This window comes from Misgurnus anguillicaudatus, chromosome 5, assembly GCF_027580225.2.
Source record: "Misgurnus anguillicaudatus chromosome 5, ASM2758022v2, whole genome shotgun sequence".
NCBI lineage: Eukaryota > Metazoa > Chordata > Actinopteri > Cypriniformes > Cobitidae > Misgurnus > Misgurnus anguillicaudatus.
Genome location: NC_073341.2, coordinates 22662984 through 22682761, shown reverse-complemented (window position 1 = coordinate 22682761; position 19778 = coordinate 22662984). Strand labels below are relative to the sequence as shown.

Sequence of the window (19778 nt, the reverse complement as noted above, 5' to 3'; positions counted from 1 at the left end):
ATCTGAGTAAATCATTACAGCCATAATTGCATCACCTTAAATATATAGGATTCAAGATTTAAAATCTTTATTGTCAACTGAACCTGGTACAATAAAATTCTTGTTTGGTCCATTCAACTCAGGAAACAGGAAAAGACGGGCATGAGAAACAATAAATTGCATGAACAATAAAATGTAAATGAGTGTACAATATAAGTAAATATGAATAGAAAAACAGTATGCACTTAAAACAATACCAAGAAGTAGTGTAAACATATTGCTAAGATGTTTGAAGATCTGCTTGTAACAAGACACTGAATTACAGAAGAAGAAAAAAAACTCAGGAACTGCTTTTTTGTTAAAATGGCTTACCACACTCCAGTTTCTTACATATGATAATAATGAGAATGCAGCTATAAATATAAGTCACAGTTATGTTTTTGGCAAAATAATAAGAATGACAAACTTAGAATTTTATTGTACACTACCAACAGATGACAATAAAAAATCTTGAATCTCAAAATGCAGCTCCATTTAATACCACAAGATGGAGACAAATTGACAGAGACACAAGTTCTGTGACTGTCACACAAGAGAAATTCCCAAAAGGTTAATAAATACGGTTAGTTTAGAAAATATATATTAATCACAGAGAGATGGTTAATACGAGATTACAATAAAATTATCTTTTGAGTCCTTTATCACGACAATTTAAGGAAAACTATTTAAGAAACAGACCCAAATTGGAGTTATTATGGCAGATGAATGAGCATAATTTTATTTGTGTCCGAAATAACCCCCGTACTGGGGGTTACCTATTTGTAACGTTCTTGCTGAGTAACTTTAGACATCATCGATCGAGTGCACACATTCAATCTCATGAAGCATCACAATAACGACTGTACAGCCGATGTACTCACGTCGGATTATCTCGACACGAGATGGCGCCCTCAGTGTCCGAATTCACTCAATCATTTTCATTCACCCCCTTCAAGTGGACTAAATTAGTTAAGTAATGCGGGGAATAGTAAATGATGTTGTATGGGTCGATTTCCCCACAGTCTGTTTCTTAAACTTGTGATTGGCTCAGCTGTGCAGTCAATAGGTGTGTTTGACTACGGCGCCGCGCAAACCGATCGACGTACAGTATGACATCAAAGTACCGCGAGAGCGAATCGTAAACCCAGCATTCGAAATGCTCTCACGGTAGTTAGATGTCATAGGCCGATAAGTATGCGCAGTTGAACACACATTAATCATGTTCTCGGTCTAGTCCCACCCCTTTCCTGCAGCAGGACTAACAGAGAGAGAGCGAGAGAGTGAGAGAGAGAGAGAGAGACAAACACAGACAGAGTCGAGAGAGTGATACTGAGACGAGAGTACAGTCAGATGGTCAGGTCATATGAATGGACGGAAAGCGATGTAAGGACACATCTTACTACAAGAGCACACGCTACCTTCTAAAATACGTCTGAGGGAAAACAGCGCTATTTTCGCGTAAGTCTTTTGGATAAAGCAACATTGAAATGAACTGAAATAATTTGCGCAACCTGAATGAGAAATACATTTCTCAAGCGAAGCAGGGAAGGACTTTTCAGTCATCATTTGCCATTTAAATGCCACGAGACGCAGATGTAAATGCTCAGATGTTTGAAGTGCACGTGGATTTACCTGTCCTGCTTGTTATTATTTAAGGAAAGAGTTTATCAGAGATCAGGTGAAGTATTTATCAGGTGTGGACATGAAGATGTTATGTTTGTACTCATGACAGATGAGAAGAATGTGAACTTATTACTTTATTTACGTTTGATCAGAAACAATGTGGCAGATACGTTGTTGATAATTCTTCTATTAATGAAAAAGTGATCCAGCCATTATTAACCATGGTTGAGTCGGTTGGCTTCGTGGAAGCTTGGAAAGCTCAGTTTCCTGACTCAGATCCTCCTGAAATGACGTTAAACTCTGTTGGAGACATTGAGCACGAGCTGGAGAAATGCAGGAACTCTATTAGGAGCCTGGAGATGGAGGTGAACAAAGAGCGCTTTCGGATGATCTACCTGCAAACACTTCTGGCCAAGGAAAAGAGAAGCCATGATTCCACAAGATGGGGCTTCGGTAAGGTCCCACAAGGTGATGATGACAAGCCAGAAACTACAAACTCTCATCATCAGGGGAAAGCTGGAGGAGGCAGGTGTCTCCCAGCTAAACCGAAGCACATAACAACTGCAGGTCTGTCCTCAGAGGAGCCTCGAGAGGCTCAGCTGTGTGTTGAGGTGGTGGGTGGGGACATCTCAGACTGGGACAGACACAAACACAAAGATGGGGAAATAGATGGGATGTCTCCGTCCAAAAAACGGGGCGTTGAAGCTCCCCACAGGGCCATTGCTGGCCGTGGTCCTGCAAATCATGAGGTGCAGGGCGTTCCTGATTCTCCACCAAAGGAGAAAGGCAGCATGGGGGTTGCTGCTCTCAGATCAAACTTTGAACGTATTAGGAGAGCCAATTCTCAAACATCTGGGGAGGGAAAGAGTGAAAAGCCTTATTATGCCAATATGGAATACCACAATGATAAAGGTCTTGTAAGAGTCAATGATAGAGATGTCTCCGAAAAGATAAGTAGTCTGGGCAGTCAGGCGATGCAGATGGAACGCAAAAGATCCATACCGGGTAATCTTTCCACTGGTTTCGTGGATGTTCGTAAACTGGAGCGGACTTATGACCGAGCCATGGAGGACAACTGCAACTGTGAGTATGAAGATGCTGAACTTAATCATCAGTTTCTTAAAGACAATTTAATAAGGCTTAACGGAGGGAAAACCGAGTCACAAAGGGGACCGCAGCAGAACTGGCACCATGTCGATTGTCAGCCCTATACCACCGTTTATGTGGGCGGCATTATGGGAAACGGGGAGGACCTACACCTGACGTGGCCTAGGCGATCTTACTCACCTGGGAGTTTCGAGGATGGCTACACACCAGACTGCAGCTCCAATGAAAATCTAACATCAAGCGAGGAAGACTTCTCCTCAGGTCAATCCAGCCACGTATCCCCGAGTCCCACTGCCTACCGCATCTACCGGGAAAAGAGTCGCTCTCCTTCCCAGAATTCTCAGCAGTCCTTCGAGAGCAGCAGTCCCCCAACTCCTCAGTCCCAAAAACGTCTCAAACAGCAGCTGTTGCTCTCGGAGGCCTCTGTTGTTGGGGTCCGCAAGATCTGGACTTCTGATGGAAGGTCCAACAGTTTCCATGGAGATCTGGGTAAGACAAACTTTTTAGTTTAACAGCAGTGATTGCTAGTGTGCTTACAAATTGCAATGCTTACTCGTGTTGTTTGGTAGGCACATCACATAAAACACATAGTGTGATGTGTAAGTGTGATTTTAGGCAAAAAAAGTTGATTTTGCATTCACTTAGTATTCACTTTTCAGTTCCCTTTGTAGTGCTACACATTTAACATCTGTCTGATTCTGTCCTCACGTATTGATCACTATATGAAATCAATTCAAACAAATCAATATTCCTTTGTTTATAGAGTTCTGACAATGGTTCTAGTCCTCTTTGTCTTTCTAAGTCCATGCTGTCTCTCACTATCTACCGTTCTCAGTTCGACAGAAGGCCTGGTTTGATCTACAGTGTTTGAATGGCTTGAGGCAACACAGTAACTCGCTGTCTGTCCACCCAGAGTTTATGCATCAGTAGGCATCAGCGTTGTTGGCCTGCTGAGGGCTAATTGACCTAAAGGGGTCGTGTAGCGTGATGAGTTTAGTGAGGCTTCTGTGCTTGTTGGGGGTTGGGTGGACGACCAATATAACAAACAGCAAATTAGGTGGTGAAATGAAGATGCTGAATGTCTCAAGGATATTTGTACCAAATGATCAGGCACTTATGAGAGCCATGTTCATTTGAATGCAAACACAAAAGATTTGGTTGTTCTGACGTGAGCTGTATCACTGTAGAAAACTGTAGCTATGGTGCGAATGGATGGTTTGTGGTATAACATTATTTATTTATTTTATTTATTTATTTGTAGCTAAACATTATTTATTTATTAGTAGCTAAACATGGTTTGATTGGGTTAAGTTAATATATAAAATATATTTTTATTTTTATTCTGAAGTCACAGTGCAAAGAAAAAAGGTTCCAAGCAAAGTAAATTTGCAAGTTTTTTCATCAAAGTGTGTAGGGTTAGGGTTAGTCATGTGCTTAGATTTTTTTAAGGGTCCGCGTATAGTGCGGTTGACGCAATTTTCAACATCAACCGCCAGATTTTTAAAACCCCAAGTACAATGTACACTGAGGTCGCATATGTGCCTACAGGAGATTGTGTAATGTAGCCCAAGAGATGCATTGCATTTTGTCGCAATGCGCATGCGTGAAACGTCTGTGTCGTACGAGTCAAATAAACAATATTTTGCAAGGCTGTGCGTTCATCTGTGCGCGTACGTTCATGTACACGTGAAAAACACACTATATTCTTGGCTTAAGGAGACTGGTATGGCAACTTTAAGGCAGTTTGCTTGAGTAGTTGCACAACAGTATTGATGTATTTTCTAGGGAAGCACCGATACAAGATTTCTGTGCCAATACTGATATTCGATTACTTTGAATAACATCTAGTAATACAGATAGATACAGATAGTTTTGCTTTTTACTCCTTGTTTCAAATTATGTTTTATAATAAGTGCAGACTATACAAACTGCAAATCTGTTGTCATTGTCACACAATTCAAAATAAGCACACAGTATGAGTTTGATTGAGAGAATATAATCTGCCCTGATCATCAACTGTTTTAAAGGGGACATTTCATAAGACTTTTTTAAGATGTCAAATAAATCTTTGGTGTCTCCAGAGTACTTATGTTAAGTTTTAGCTCAAAATACCATATCGATAATTTATTATAGCATGTAAAAATTGCCACTTTGTAGGTGTGAGCAAAAATGTACCGTTTTGGGGGTGTCCTTTTAAATGCAAATGAGCTGATCTATGTATGCACTAACTGGCAGTGTCGTGGTTGGATAGTGCAGATTTAGGGGGCGTGCACACCAACGCTTTACGCCCGCGGCCGGCGCATGTTTTCAATTGTTTTCAATGGAAGCTCAGCGTTTTTCAAATAAGCCAGCAGCTAGCATTTTTCTTCCGCGCTGAAAACCGGCGCCCGGCGGTTTTTCCGTGCTGAGCGCCGAAAGTTGAGAAATGTTCAACTTTGTATGAAAAGCTCTGCTCGTCAATGTCAGTTCTCACGCGGCCGTCCAATCACAGTGGAGGTGGGGCGGGACAAGTATCACAGCAACCAACCGTCTCACAGCTGACCTATCAGAGCTACCAAAGCGCTTAGCTGAAGAAAGCTGGAACTCAGCTGAAAAACAGCTGGCATTCGGCATTGTCTAGGCGTTTCAGCCGCGTTTAAAAGTTTTGGTGTGCACAACCCCTTAGGGGCAGTATTATCCCCTTCTGACATCCAAAGGGGAGGCAAATTTGGTTACTGGGTTAACCTTTTTTTTCTTTTTCTAGGTTGCAGGGCTCCAGACTAACTTTTTTCACTAGGAGCACAGTGGACCCCAACTGAAAATTTTAGGGGCGCAACCAGAAAATTTAGGGGCACATACCGTAAATCAACATGCTAACCAAATATTCACATTTCTATTAAGTAATACACTGTATTACTAATAAATACTTTGTGATAGATGCAGAAAGTACAATGTTCTGTTTTAAATATAGTGTCACATCACAAAAAAAGGTCAAATTTACTGGTCGCACATGTGCGACTGGATGTAAAATTCAGTGGCACACTCTCAAATTTTGGTGGCAAAATGCAACCATTTGGTGGTAGTCTGGAGCCCTGTGCGGACCCAGTTATAGAGCTTTAACGTGGAAAAAGTCAGATTTTCATGATATGGCCCCTTTAAACAGTCGGTTGGTGTCTGTGATGTCTTTATTTGCCAATAACGATTATAAATTGGTGCATTCCTAGTATTTGCCATATCAAGCAGATAACACACATCATTGTTGCATTATCTTTTGTCAGTGTACCTGTTTTGCAATAACATACTGTTTTAGACTTGCCTTATTGTTTTTTTAATAGACTTGATGCCTTTTTTTGTTAAACAGTAACAAAAATACTACAAAAAAGCAAGAAACTGCGAAGTCATAGGTTGGATAATACAGGCAGATCTCTCTCCTCTTAAGCAGTAAAGAGCAGCGATTTATTTGACATCAGCTCAGCTTTAGTTACGTAAGCAGCCAGAAAGAGAGAAAGCGCTAAGCTGCAAACTCAGCAGGCCGCAAACAAATTGCAAAAGATCAGTACTACAGAGCAAAAAAGCAGAGGATTGCTTTTCAATGACAGGTCTTGATAGGCCGTGATTTACATCAGTGAGAACACAGCCACAGAAACCCTCTGGCTGTTTCGAAGATTTTTCCTTTGGAATCTTAAGCCCAATGCCCCGAAGGTGTTTTTATAAACAAGCACAGTCCAGTCCAGCAAGTTAGTTGGGGCGGGCTGTATTGTATGCGTAATACAAGTAGTTCACGCATTTCAGTCCAAAATCACGCTCGGCTAAAACCTCTCCCTTATGTTAACGTCCGGTCACGTGCATTTGTTTGGACGTGCCCAGTCTGCACACAGTCCAGTGATTTATATGCAGGGTGTTATATCATGTTTTCATATTTTTTGCAGTTACCAAACAAGCCAACACATGCGTTGAGTGATTTATCCTTATTGTAATTCCTTGTGGTAACATCCACAATAAAAATGTTTACTGTGTGGTTAAACATATCAAATATTGTCTAAGAATCTGTTTTGTTAGTGGCTGAAGTGAGGAAATATTTTAAGTGAATTAGATCCGGCAGTTTTTATACTTTTAACTGTGTGACATTTTTCTTTGGTAGTAAAAATTGGCAGGTTTGCTTTCCATCAACACCGTTCCTACTAAGTCACCTCTTAGGAACAGGCCAGCCCTTGCACACACACATTAATCCTGTCTGTATTATTGGAACGTAAACGCTCTTGAGTTTTATGGTCAAGAGGTGGAAAAACACAGGTTTGGGCGTTAAAAACTTAACATTTTTGCTTTAACATATTCAGTATGTAGCTTTTAAATATGTAATGCAAGAAAAACAGAAGAAATTCACAATAGATCTTACCTGATTAATACAATGTACATTTATATATTATGTGTTATATCTAAAAAAAAGCAGAACATTTAGTGTTGATGCAAACAAATCTTTAAATTAAAAGTGCTTTAAGTGATTCTTACAGGTTTTAATTGTATATTGTCAGCAAGATCATTGCACATTTACCCTGAATATGGGATAGCTCTGTGATACACTGTGTAACTAATTTTTTTATCATTAGTATTTAAAGGCTTTGTAAGCAGGAACTTTCAACTAAGTTCAGTTGGGAATGGAGAGAGGTATTTGCTGGCATTAATCCACCGCCTTGTTTTCCTATTTTATCATCTGCCAGAGCTCATAAATCCGAAAGCTTAGACATCAGAAATACCCCTCATACAACATCAAACGCGCAACATGTGCACACAAAGCCAGACATCAGCAGCAAACTGCCGTTTCATTTCAAGCAGTCGTCTTATGTGGTCTGTTACGCTTTAATTTTGCACTACCGATGCTCAAAGGCACGCTAACCGGCTACTTTTTTGTTTTTATAATGTTTCCATGTCACCTGTTGTCCTCGGGTTGGACAGTGCACATGGGCCGGGACGAGGTCAGGCTGACATGGATCCAGTTGGCAACATCATCAGCTGCAGGGCAAAGAGCAGATCTTTCTCACTGTCATTTCATGGGCGAAGCTGCCCACTTTCAGTCACATTAAAACAAAAGCATGTTATTTATCTAGCAGCTGGTTAACTTGGCACAGATGTAATTCCATCTGTATGAATTGATGTTGTGGTCTCTATCTAAAAAAAACATCTAACTCAAATTAAACTGTTTGGGAAATTGCAGCTTTTTTTTATAAATTTTTTGTTTGTTTTATATATTTTATATTGTATATTATATGTGTATATGTAATTTCTGGGATTAGAGACCCCGTGAGGTTACTTTGTATTATATACTTTAGTTTTTCTTTGGGTTAAACAAGTCTATGTGTATTGGGAACTGTCTGGTAAACTAAATAATAAATATTCTCAACAACCTCTATAATCACTATGTGACAGATGCAGAACTGCAGTACTGACCCTCCAAAAATCCTCTTTCTTTTACACAATGTTTGCATATGTGACAAAGCGGAATCGTTTCGTAATTACATAGGAAGTTGTCAGATGACATGGGTTGATATGGGACGTTGTTCCTGAGAGTAAATACTGGTAATGTGAGTAGATTCCAGTGGTGGTGTTATCTTGAATGGTCACTGAAGAACCGGCTAAACTGGTGTTTATAATCAGTGTTTTTTACTGCCTTTCCTGTGGCCCTGTTGATATTTTAATTAGTTTATTTGTTTCTTTGTATTCATCTAATTCGCAAAACAAGCCCATTTAAATGCATACTTCAGTTGAACTACATCGCTTTCCTTCCGAGGGGCGCAAAATTCAAAATAGGTGTTCGTTGTGTCATGTGAACCGTATGCATCATGCGTCTTGTCAAAATAGTGCCTGCTGCACACGCATCGAAAGGGTTTATGATAAAAGAAAATATTCGCAAGACGCTAACTTAACACTAAACTCTGATTACACATGACATTAAGCGAGCATTTGGGAAACGCAATCGTCACTTTTATCATAAACCGTTTTGACGCGTCTGCAGCAGGCACATATTTTGAAATGACGAGCCACACACGTGACGGGCTACATACATGTTGTGACCAACTTCGCATCATGCGCCCTCAAAAAAGAAGTCACCGACCGTGTCATGATGACCGTGTTTCTCAGAGGTCTCCCATACTGTAAGCCTGTCATCTCCCTGCCCTAATTCTGCACCGGTCTTCTGCACCGGTCCCTCTCCTCTGCTACCAAACCATTCACCCACCCTATTCTTCCCCTGCAGTCCGCAGTGTAACCTATCCCACCCAATTGTCTTTCTGTCCATAAGGCTTTGGTTCCTTGTAATTCACAGTCACATCATCAACTCCCGACTGACTCTCTTCCCACTTTTCTGGCCTTCTCTTTGCCCATTTTAGATGTTACCATGGCAGCATCTTGTACACAGCATCTGGACATGTTGTCTTATGTAAATCCGAGTGTCCAAAAAAAGTACTCGGGCACTTAATGCACGCTTAAAAATGTATGAATATTTAGTTTAAATAATAGTTTTTTCAGAACTAACTTTTCTAACCCTTTTTGCAAATTTTTAATTTACCATTAAAGCCACAATATGTGAGATTTTTGTAATAAAATATCCAAAAAACACTTGCACAGTTTTATACAATATTTCATGCAGTTGTTTACTGGCATTATCCCAAAAGATATAGGGCTGGTTTCCATGACGGGGATTAGCTTAAACCAGGACTAGGCCTTAGTTTAATTAGGAAATATAACTAGTTTTAACAAACATGCATTACTAAAAACATTACTTTGTGCATTTTGAAGCAAAACAAAGGTCACTGATGTATTTTAAGATATGTCAGTACAAGTTGTTTTCAGTTTGGACAGCTCATTTATTATAGTCTAGGAATAGTCTAATCTATATAGGGACGCCACCCTATATAGAATGAATGAAGTAATACCCGTTTTATTATATTGTGCCTTCAACCAATTTATGAACATCAAGCTCTCACAAGTGTCCTAGCAAGGTATCAACAAGTTACCTGTTCATTACAGTAATGTTGAACATGTTTCACAAACCTATTACTACGCGCCTCGTTGGCATGCTTAATTCTGATTGGCCAGTTGCGACATTTGCAGGTTTGCAAAACTATCAAAACTAATAGCAAACGGTAACCCGGATGCTGCAAATTAGTGCTGCACAATTAATCGCATCGCAATCGCAAACGCGATGTCCAAAATGTTGCAATTATATTAAATAAATAAATGTGTGGAACACAAACTTTCTGATAACAGTTTGATGATTTTCCTCGCTGTTTAAAAAAAGAAAGGAGGGCGAGCAGGAGGGGCGGTGCACGTGTGGCGTGCACGTGTGTGGTGTGCGTCGTCACTTGTACCGGGGCGAGGATGGATGCGGAGGAGGTTGACGGTGATCTGGTAGCTAAAAAAACCTTTTGGATTTAGGATTACTGACACTGAGCAGTTGCTACATCACGTGGCAATACGAAAAAATTTCTAGTTTTACAAATACACATTTTAGCTACACTGTGTGTGGATTTTCCTTAAAACCCATCAAGTTGACTCATGATACCATTTAGTATAATCACAATCGCACATCGCAATATTAGCATCAATAACCGCAATGGGAAAAATTACCCAAATCGTGCAGCCCTCCTACAAATCATTTTGACAGGTACAGTTTAATATTACACAAGTTTTAATAACATGTAATATTACACATATTTAATATAAATATGTCTTTCAATAACATATATTACATTACTTTTTACAAATGATTAAACTAAATAACGTGTTCGTGTTTTCCTTGCGGAGGGTCAGCATTCGTTAAAAATGAGCAAATAAAATATTATTTAATGTTTCTTACCTTACTTATGAGGTAATATTTGTAATAAGCTGGATAATGTACAGACAGCCAGTTGTTTTCGCAAAATACAGTAAGCCCTTTTAGGCTAATACTGATCACACTGTCGGGGCTTATTTCTGCGATAACAACCAGCTTCCTATACAGTATATTATTATCCTTTATTTTACACCACATGGTTTTATATCTTATATAAATATAAATATTAATACATTTTAAGTGGCTTTTCACACTGCGCTTAACCCCAGGTTATCTTTGTTCTAAACCCTCTAACTCTTGCGCTTTTAAGACTTGTATGGGATATCTTTGAAGGGTTATGAAACCCTAAAATGTTAGAGTATGAATAAACAGGGTTTTCTATTAACCCCTGGTTAAGTAGAACAATGTAAAACAGGTTTTATTTTATCCGGGGTTTAGAATAACTCATGGTTAACGATTTCAAGTGTGAAAAGCCCTTTATTTATCTGTCCAAACTTCTAAACAAGAAGCACCAACAGCTTCTACCGCTATTAATTTCTGACATGTTTCTCTAATCACCTTTTCCACTCACCTCATAACATTAAGCAAAAGTGCCTGTAAAAATACAAAGTTTGAACTTCTTTTCCACTGTTCCCCTACTGTGTGCTCTGATCCCCTCTGGGATTTGCCCAGGTTTCCCTGGTGAGACTGAAAAGGCCTTCTGTGCTCTTTCCTTCAAGTGTTTATGGAATTTCTCAGCTGCTTGAGAGGCGTGGTAAATACACTGCCAATGAAATGTAAAGTGGTCCACAAGCACAGTCACGGCCCCATGTGGGACCGCTGTGCAGCTGCAGTGTGTGTGTGTAAAGTGGTTGGTTAAGTGTGGCCCGGAGGTCATATGTGCAACTTATGCGATTTAGAATATTTCTGTTCAGAGCTGCTCTTTATGTTAATGCTCAACATTTGATTGACTGCAGTAATCCTCAGATGGTGGGTCACGACCCAGAATGGTACAAATGACAGCATGATGCTGCAATGCCACAATCAAATAATTAAATGTAGCCAATTATACAGTTTATCCATAAAACTAGATTATCTTGTTGATGTCGCAGTTGGCTATCAGTGGGTTTTGTGTTGTCGTTGAGGACGCTGTGCATTTTAGGGGTACCAGTGGTGGCATGTGACTGCTCATCCGAGGGGCGCTAGTTCAAAATAAGTGTTTGGAGTGTCATGTGTGTTGCTTGCGTTTTCAAAATATGCGTTTGTTGCATCATGTGAACCATGTGCATCACGTGTTTTGTCAAAATAAGTGCCTGCTGCATACGCGTAAAAAAAAACGTTTACGATAAAAGAGACGCTCACCTTCACCAAAACAGGCAAGACACTCCCTTAACAGTAAACTCTGATTACGCATGAGATTATGCGATTATCTGGCAAACGCGAGCATCTCTTTCATCATAAACTTTGTAGACACGTGTGCAGCATGCACTTATTTTGACAATACACGTGATGCCCACAGGATCTTTTGATGCGCAGAACACATATTTAAAAAAAAGGAACTACAGACGATGGGCTGCATACATGTTGTGACGAACTTCGCATCAACCGCCCTCGAAAAAAGCCTGCCACCTGGGTGTACTGGATGTATTGGTGGGTGTGTATATCTTTATAAAGTCAAAAAAGTTGTTTGTTGCGATTAATAATGTCAAAATCATAGGTTTGATCCAACACACAAGCTGCTAAATGCACGAGCTTTATTGGTATCTGCCAAAATGCTTAAAAAGTACAAACTTGGTATACTTTAATCTTGCTACTCGTTGCCCACTGAGTGCAATTTCAACAAGTTTAATGACCATATTGTAGCAACCACACCCTATTTTATTTCATAAGCTTTTCTTGACCTGTCTGATCATCAAGAGAGTTTAATGGCTTTGGTGGCTGGCTCTTGAATCATCCTCATTCATTATAAAGCCAGACACAGATGATGGAGGTGTTTTGATGGAGCAGGAAACTGGACATCAGCCAAACCAGCAGGCGGTGTGTGTTGAACAGACATGATGCTTGGGTCCAGCAAAAGTGCCACCCTTTCCCAGGCCCAGAGTTTTATTTTAATTCAGTATAGTTGTAAAGTCTGTTTTGTAACTCTGAACAATTGTTAAAATTTGGCCAGTGCTCTAGTCTGTTCCAGAATGCAAAGTAAGCATTTCATTGCTGATTTATTGAAGGATTAAGCTTTTGAATCCCACACGATCTTTAATTGTCATGCCGAATGCTGGTTTTATGATCTTGCTAGTGCAATTGTTCAAATAGATGGTTTGGATGTAAAAAGAAGTTGAAATGTGGGTCATGCTAATTATTTTCATCTATTATTAGATTCTACACTCATTGTGAATACAATAATGCAATAAGATTTTAAAAATCTATGCTTAATACAACATAATGCATCTAAAAAAAGCCATCGCTATTTTAATTCCTTTTATGGATATTCGGCACAGCAATGATTTTCCACTACCTGAATTGTCCTAGGTCAGACGTTAAGGTGACACATAATTAATAATAGCATTTCATGCTAGGAAAAAGCTGACAATCTTTATGCACTATTGGTCATCGTCCCACGTAGGACCTGTAAGACATCCCAAGTATCGACCAGCTGCTATTTTTACCTGCTGTAAATCTAAACAGTTCTTTTATTGGCTCCTCGACCGGTCGTACTAAGTGAATTGCCATTGACGGAGGCTATTTTTTAGTTGCCCGTTGTAGCCAAACAAAATCGAAATGTGACTGCGTGACTTTCTGGTAAAATCCATTTCCACTCTCACCCGTGTGACCGAGGGCTCCCAGGTGAGCGCGCTGTCGAGAGCTCCATTGATTTACCGAAAGAGCAAATCCTTTTAACACCACTGCACTTTTCCCCTTTATTCTCAAAGGCATCTTGTGAATCAATGCGTGTGGAGGGTAGACCATGCAAGGCGAGAGCAGCAGCGTTTACTGGTACAAATGGGGTGATGTACTTCTTAGTTCAGGTGTCACAATCACTATCTGCTTGGCAAAGCCACAGTGTTTGTCCCATGGCGGGATATCTGGTCATTGTGACAGCCAAGTTTGTATTGAAAGGATTAGATTAGCATTTAAAATGTATCATGTTATGATGAATTCAGTGGCATAGGTTTCATTTTAAATCCAATAAAGAAATTGTGACACTGTCTGTTAAATCCAAACTAAACTCTTATAATTATAAGATATAGGACCAAGTTTGATTTCACTCATTGATTTCATATTGACTTTAATGTTTGACTTGGTCTTACCCGTTTCACAAAATGTTCTTTATGTAGGATGATTTTTCTATAACAATAAATCACATAAAATGACTTGGGGTTTTACTAGACTGTGTCACAGATATCAATGCCTTTGATGTACTTTATTTTTCTCACTTTACCATTAATCATTAAAAGTTCAACATGACTCATGAGTTCTCAAACAGGAATCTTGACCAGTCCTTCATTTACCAGCATTAGTTGGAACCAAGCTTTTCACTGATTCTTGATTCTTTTTCACTTATAAAAACAAAACGATTACAATGAGCAAGTTCAGAAGTGTCGAGTTGTTTACTATTCCAGCTTCCATAGAAAGATATGAAGTGGTGCAGTTCCCACTAATATGGCTTATAAGTCAATCTGTCATAGTGGAATTTACCCCACTGGTGTGGTTAAAGGGGTTAGAATAAATACCCCCTCTCCTCCTACATTCACCTGGCGCTGTTATTAGCCTTTCTCGTAAAGCAGCAAGAAGGAATGTGAAAATTACAAAATTAAAACAAATGGACTGTCTTCATTCCTGCATGCCTATATTAAGATATATTAAGAAATGTCAAAAATGCCTCCCTTTTCAAATTTCATATTAGTTATTTCTGGGCATGTTGAAAAGAACAATGACGAAACACTGAGAGATACTGTATTACGTTTCAGTTAATGTTATAAAAAATGAATGGTTTAAAAAGGTAATGAGTAACCAAACATCTACCTGATCGTAGAGAAGTTCTTTGAAGAACTGAAGAAGTCTCTATAGACAGTAACAACATAAACAAGCAGCTTTCGTGGAAAACACGTAACTTCCGGTAAACTCCACTAAGAATAAATAACAATAAAATCCGTTTAAAGTAGTTTGTTTATATATCAAGCAAAATAAACAACACGTAGATTACCTAGGAAACCAAAACATTTGTTACAAGAGTATACCGGCGTAAAGTGCTAAGTTATGCCAATGTTGGCTGAGTCTCCAGGGGATGAAACCCCCCCTAGGAGAAAAACCCTGTGGGAAAACTCCTAGGAGGAGAAAAACCCTTGCGAGAGATACATATTTATATATAAAAACACGATAGGGATATGAAATGGTTAAGCGGATTAAACTGGTTCAGCCGGTGGTCGTTGGTCAGGCATCGGCTGGGCATCACGTTGAAGGACAGCCAGTAGATCAGTGGTGTGATGACCTTTACAGCAGCAGGAACTGGGTCTGTTTGTTTCATTGTCCTCGGGGTTGAGGACGAGACAGGGAGAGAAAAACAGAATCCTTTTATCGTAGGGGCCGTTCGGATGTAATGCAAGTGTCATACAGTATTGTGGTTTAAAATCCGCTTGGTTCCAGACAGGCTAACTATTGCGGCATAAGTATATTACCCAGATAAGTTATGTAAATGCTTTGTTCTGGACAAACTAACTATTGCGGGATAGGTACATTTACTTGACATTTTATGTGAATGTTTTGTTAAAGAAGAGTGATCGACTGTGTCTGATTCTCGGACATTATTTGGTAAATCATTCCAGAGTTTAGGGGCTAGATATGAAAAGGATCTACCACCTTTAAACACTTTTGATATAGGGATAATTGACTTTGACTATTGACTTTGTTCATCCCCATTGCAATAAATAAAATTACAGTTTATAGATCAGTTTTACTAGGTTTTTAAGAAACATTATTGCTTCATAGGTTCCTACAGCCTGATATCATGAGAACTCGTATTTGGCTAATTCGTATCAATCCATACGAAGTTAATCATGCAAAATCGTACGATTCTCACGGGAAAAAAACAAACAACGAAACCGAACCCCTAACCCCGCACCTAACCCCAACATCATCGGGGGCAAGGCAAATCATACCAAAACTTACGAATGTGGTCGTATGAATTAGCCAACTCGTAAAATATGCACAAATTCTCGTGAGAAAACGTTGGTTCCTACTTGACCTTTTACGGTCTCTCACTGATTTTAAATCACAAGACAGAAAAGAGAGGAATACAGAAATCACATTGACACTTGACCTGCTTCCTCTGTCTGTACTTGCTTCCCATTCTATTGTTTATTATAGTATGTCTTTTATTGTATTTATTATACATTACCCTAGAAAAATTATAATGGAAACTAAAAAAATGAGTAAATCACCAAAAATATTAGCACTAGATTTTATCTTATCTAAGACATTTCTTCAGTGTTGTTAATAAAGCCTTGTAGACGCCGGTGCGTCATAAACAGGAAGTTGCTTTATTAAAAATAGGAGCAGATGAATGGGTGAAGAACTTTTTCCTGTCTGCTCCCTTCTGGAGAAAAAGGTCCACCGGTTGGTCTTTGAGGTGTTACGGAAATTTAATATACACAATAATAACCACAAAGTCTAGATAAAACTACTGTGCAGATACCAGCTTCACGCACATCATGTCATTTCCTTAGTTTAAATGTTGGAATTTAGATATAAACCTGCCAAAAATTATCTTTGAACATTGTAGACATGTCCTGTTGATTATAGTTCCCGACAGGGGTCATTATACATTCCTGTTGAGCTTTCCATGTACAGGATTTATTTTACAGTGCTGACATCATAATGTAATCTGAGTGTTTCTGGTACATATACTGTTTGTATAGGGGACTTTTTTTTTTACAAACAATACAGCAGATGTGTCATATTGCAAGTGCTAATTTGTTTATTTGCTGGATAAGTTCTGTTTTTACCCTCTTACCCATGTGAAATGTTTATTACTAGCTGGGTGATTCTCACGAAAACTTGGTTTTAAAAATGTCAAGCATGAAAATGTAAAAATTGCTTAAATTTACTTGTTTTCCCACCAGACATTGAAAAACAAAGTCTGGAGTAAATGGGAACATTAATTTAAAAACTTTTACTTATCATTTAACACTTTTTGTAACATAATTAAAAAAATTAGTCCTAAAAAATCTCATTACCGCAACAGTCAGAAAACATCAACACTGACATATTTTCAAAATGACATGACAAACCTGAAAGAACATGATTTGGAGATTTTGCACATGCATTTAAAATCAAAGTATTATGCTTCTATTAATTAAATTAACATTTAATACGCATCTGTTGTGGTAATGATAATCAAAATGTCGTGTAAGCATTCTGACAAGACAATATTTCAAATTAACTGTAAAAAATGATCTTACCTGGTAGCCATCTTGAAGTAACTGGTCCATGTGCTTGGTCACTCAAAATCAAACTTTATTAAAATTCTTTATGTGTGCTTAAACTGTTCTCAAAAAGTGTTGCGGAGGATGAGAACATCAGGCATGGACACATCATTTTCCTAATTTTTCTTCATTATTATTATACATGAATATTCAGTAAATATTTTTTCTGTCATCTAAAGTAGTCTAGCAAAACATCCATTTAATTTTTTTCTTAATATTTTTGTGTTAATTTAATTAAATTACAACATAACGCATGTTCAAACACAGCCGGACACATTGCGGTAATGAGAATTTCAGCAGAAAATGAGATAAAATTTACAATTATAAATTCTTATGTTGAAATCACACATTGTGCAAGGTAGAACACAGTATTGTGTTAATTCTGATGCTTTTTAATGTTACTATATTACACATTTTAAAGCTAAAATCATTAGTGCCGTGGTGTTTCAATGGTTTCATGAGAATCACCCAGCTATACTATCTGCCTGGAAGTAGTCTGGACATAGTGATTCAGTTCTATTGACACAAAATATTAACTTATAAAGGCACTTTTTGTCATTATTTTTTGTTTAGTGGTTGTTTGCTAATATACCATAATAAGTGTACATTTTGCTAAACCCAGGTCAACCAGGAACTGCAGCCAAATGACAGGGATATAATGTGGTCCTAAACAAACTGTACATCTTATAGTTATGAGCAGCTGTTTAGATCAGTGGATGTGATCCTGTGATGGGTTGTTCTGGCTTTACACGATTCTGGTGCTCCCCCCTTTTTGGGATCATGTTCAAACACACAGATTAAAATCATCTCTATGTGTTTGTGCACAGAGAAAAGGATAAAGGGAGGGACTGACTTTTTTGGTATTTTAGCAGGATTTAAATGTTAGTTTTGCGTCACCGTTTAATCTGCCTGTCATGCATCGGTGTCGCCACACATCAGCACTTTCTTCCTGATGGTCTGTGAACACCGTTAAGTTTAGAAGTCAAAGCTTTCTGCTGATTTCTTTGTTTTCCATCTGTGGGTTTAAATGGAATTATATAATGGCTTTAAGTCTTTATCATCTCAGTTTATCAGTTATTAATGTTTCCTTTCAAGGAAATGGGAGACATTTTACCGCTTTGTTGAATCAAGGCTTGTTTTAAGACTTCCTTGTTATATCTGTGAGACTTCAAGACAGTCTGACGTGATGAGTGCTCTGGATTGACATGTGCAGACATGAAGTTCCTAGGAAGGAATTTCAGAATGTGAAGAGTGTTCATGTGTAAATTTCCACGTTTTGTGCACCAGAGTTGTAAACACCCTCCACCTGCTATTGATCGTACAGATAATTTTTACACACGCCATTAGCTTTTTGTTTATTTTATTTGAAAGTAAACAATATTTGCAATGTTTTCAACGTTTCCTGTATACAGTTTCCATCACAAGATATTAACAAGTGTTTAACATCATAAGACAAGCACACATTACTAGTTCTTTGTATAGTTGTTTTGATGTATTATGTTATTGTGCATGCATGTAAGTGGTTGGATATACAATGTTGGAAACATGACCTTGTCACACACTTGTGTGCTTCCTGTGGAGAGTTTAGACATCCCTACACACTTCCTTAATGTCTGATTCATGGACACAAGAGTGATGTTTCACACCAGCTAGTTCCATCTGAATACTCATCAAAACTCGTTCTAGATATTTTTGTTTCGTATGATGATGCGGTTCCTCATTGTTTAAACTTTTCTGATACCTAAATTGCAGAAATGTTTTGATGTAAGCATGTGGCTGCGTGCAGAACAGGTATGTGTCAACCTGAGAAGGAAATGACATTGTGTTTGTATGGATGTGTCCCCCACCCCTTGTCAAATAATGTCCATTTCCACAGTCAATATGGCCTTGGTGTCAGAAACAGGAATTGTTATTCTCATAATCTCAATGCTAGTGGCTAATCACAAAGGAACACACATTGCCCTTTGGCATGGCTTAACCTTCCACATTCTTCTCTGTCTCTCTCTCTCTGTGTCTCTCTCTCTCTTTTCAGGCTATCATTTGCTTTATTTTTAAGTAGGCATTATTGCAGGTCACTCAGCAGTACTGCATTCATGTTTCCGGAGTCCTCTTTATCCTGTTTCTTTCACACTGAGATGATTTAACTTCCAGTTCCTCCCAACATTGCCCACATTTGATCTCCTCATATCCCACATAAGCACATAGACTGCTGATCGACTCAAGGTGGTCTGTTAGGGGAAACTTGCTGTAATTGTTGCACAGTAATTTTGTATGATACGCTCATATATGTCGGTGATTCATAGGTAATTTGCCCAGTCGTCATGTTTGATTTGCAGATAGACAGAGTTTAAACTTGGGCTTTTATGTCTGTCATATTGTCTTGATTGTCTTGTTGTTGGGGACAGCAATTAACTGGTTCATACGGAATCTCCAGAATTCTCCAACAAAATTCCTCAGAAAAAACACTTTCTTCATTATTTGTCAGCCTTTTTTGCTCATTAAAATGTTTTTGCTTGGTTTGAAGTTTTGAGCAACTAGTTGAACACATTTAAGCCATGTCTAATGCATTATTATGGAGGACTGGGATTGCAAAAATTATAAATAAAAAAAATGTAGAAATAAATACATGTGGAAATAAATAAATGTAGAAATAAATACTTGTGGAAATAAATAAATGTAGAAATAAATAAATGTAAAAAAATTATGTTCACATAAATACATAAATAAAAACATAAATGTGGATATTAATAAAATAATAAATAAAA

The 19778-nt window shown here is 38.4% G+C and overlaps 1 protein-coding gene across 1 annotated transcript in view; it reads left to right on the top strand.

The window, feature by feature from the left end:
- Positions 1-1293: 1293 nt before the first annotated feature.
- Positions 1294-19778, top strand: part of LOC129414104 (breakpoint cluster region protein) — a 48272-nt gene continuing 29787 nt past the window's right edge. Inside the window, exon 1 of the mRNA XM_073867752.1 lies at positions 1294-3237. Within this exon, the coding sequence (XP_073723853.1) occupies positions 1863-3237 (1375 nt within the window). The 5' untranslated portion in view covers positions 1294-1862. The remainder of the gene's footprint in view (positions 3238-19778) is intronic.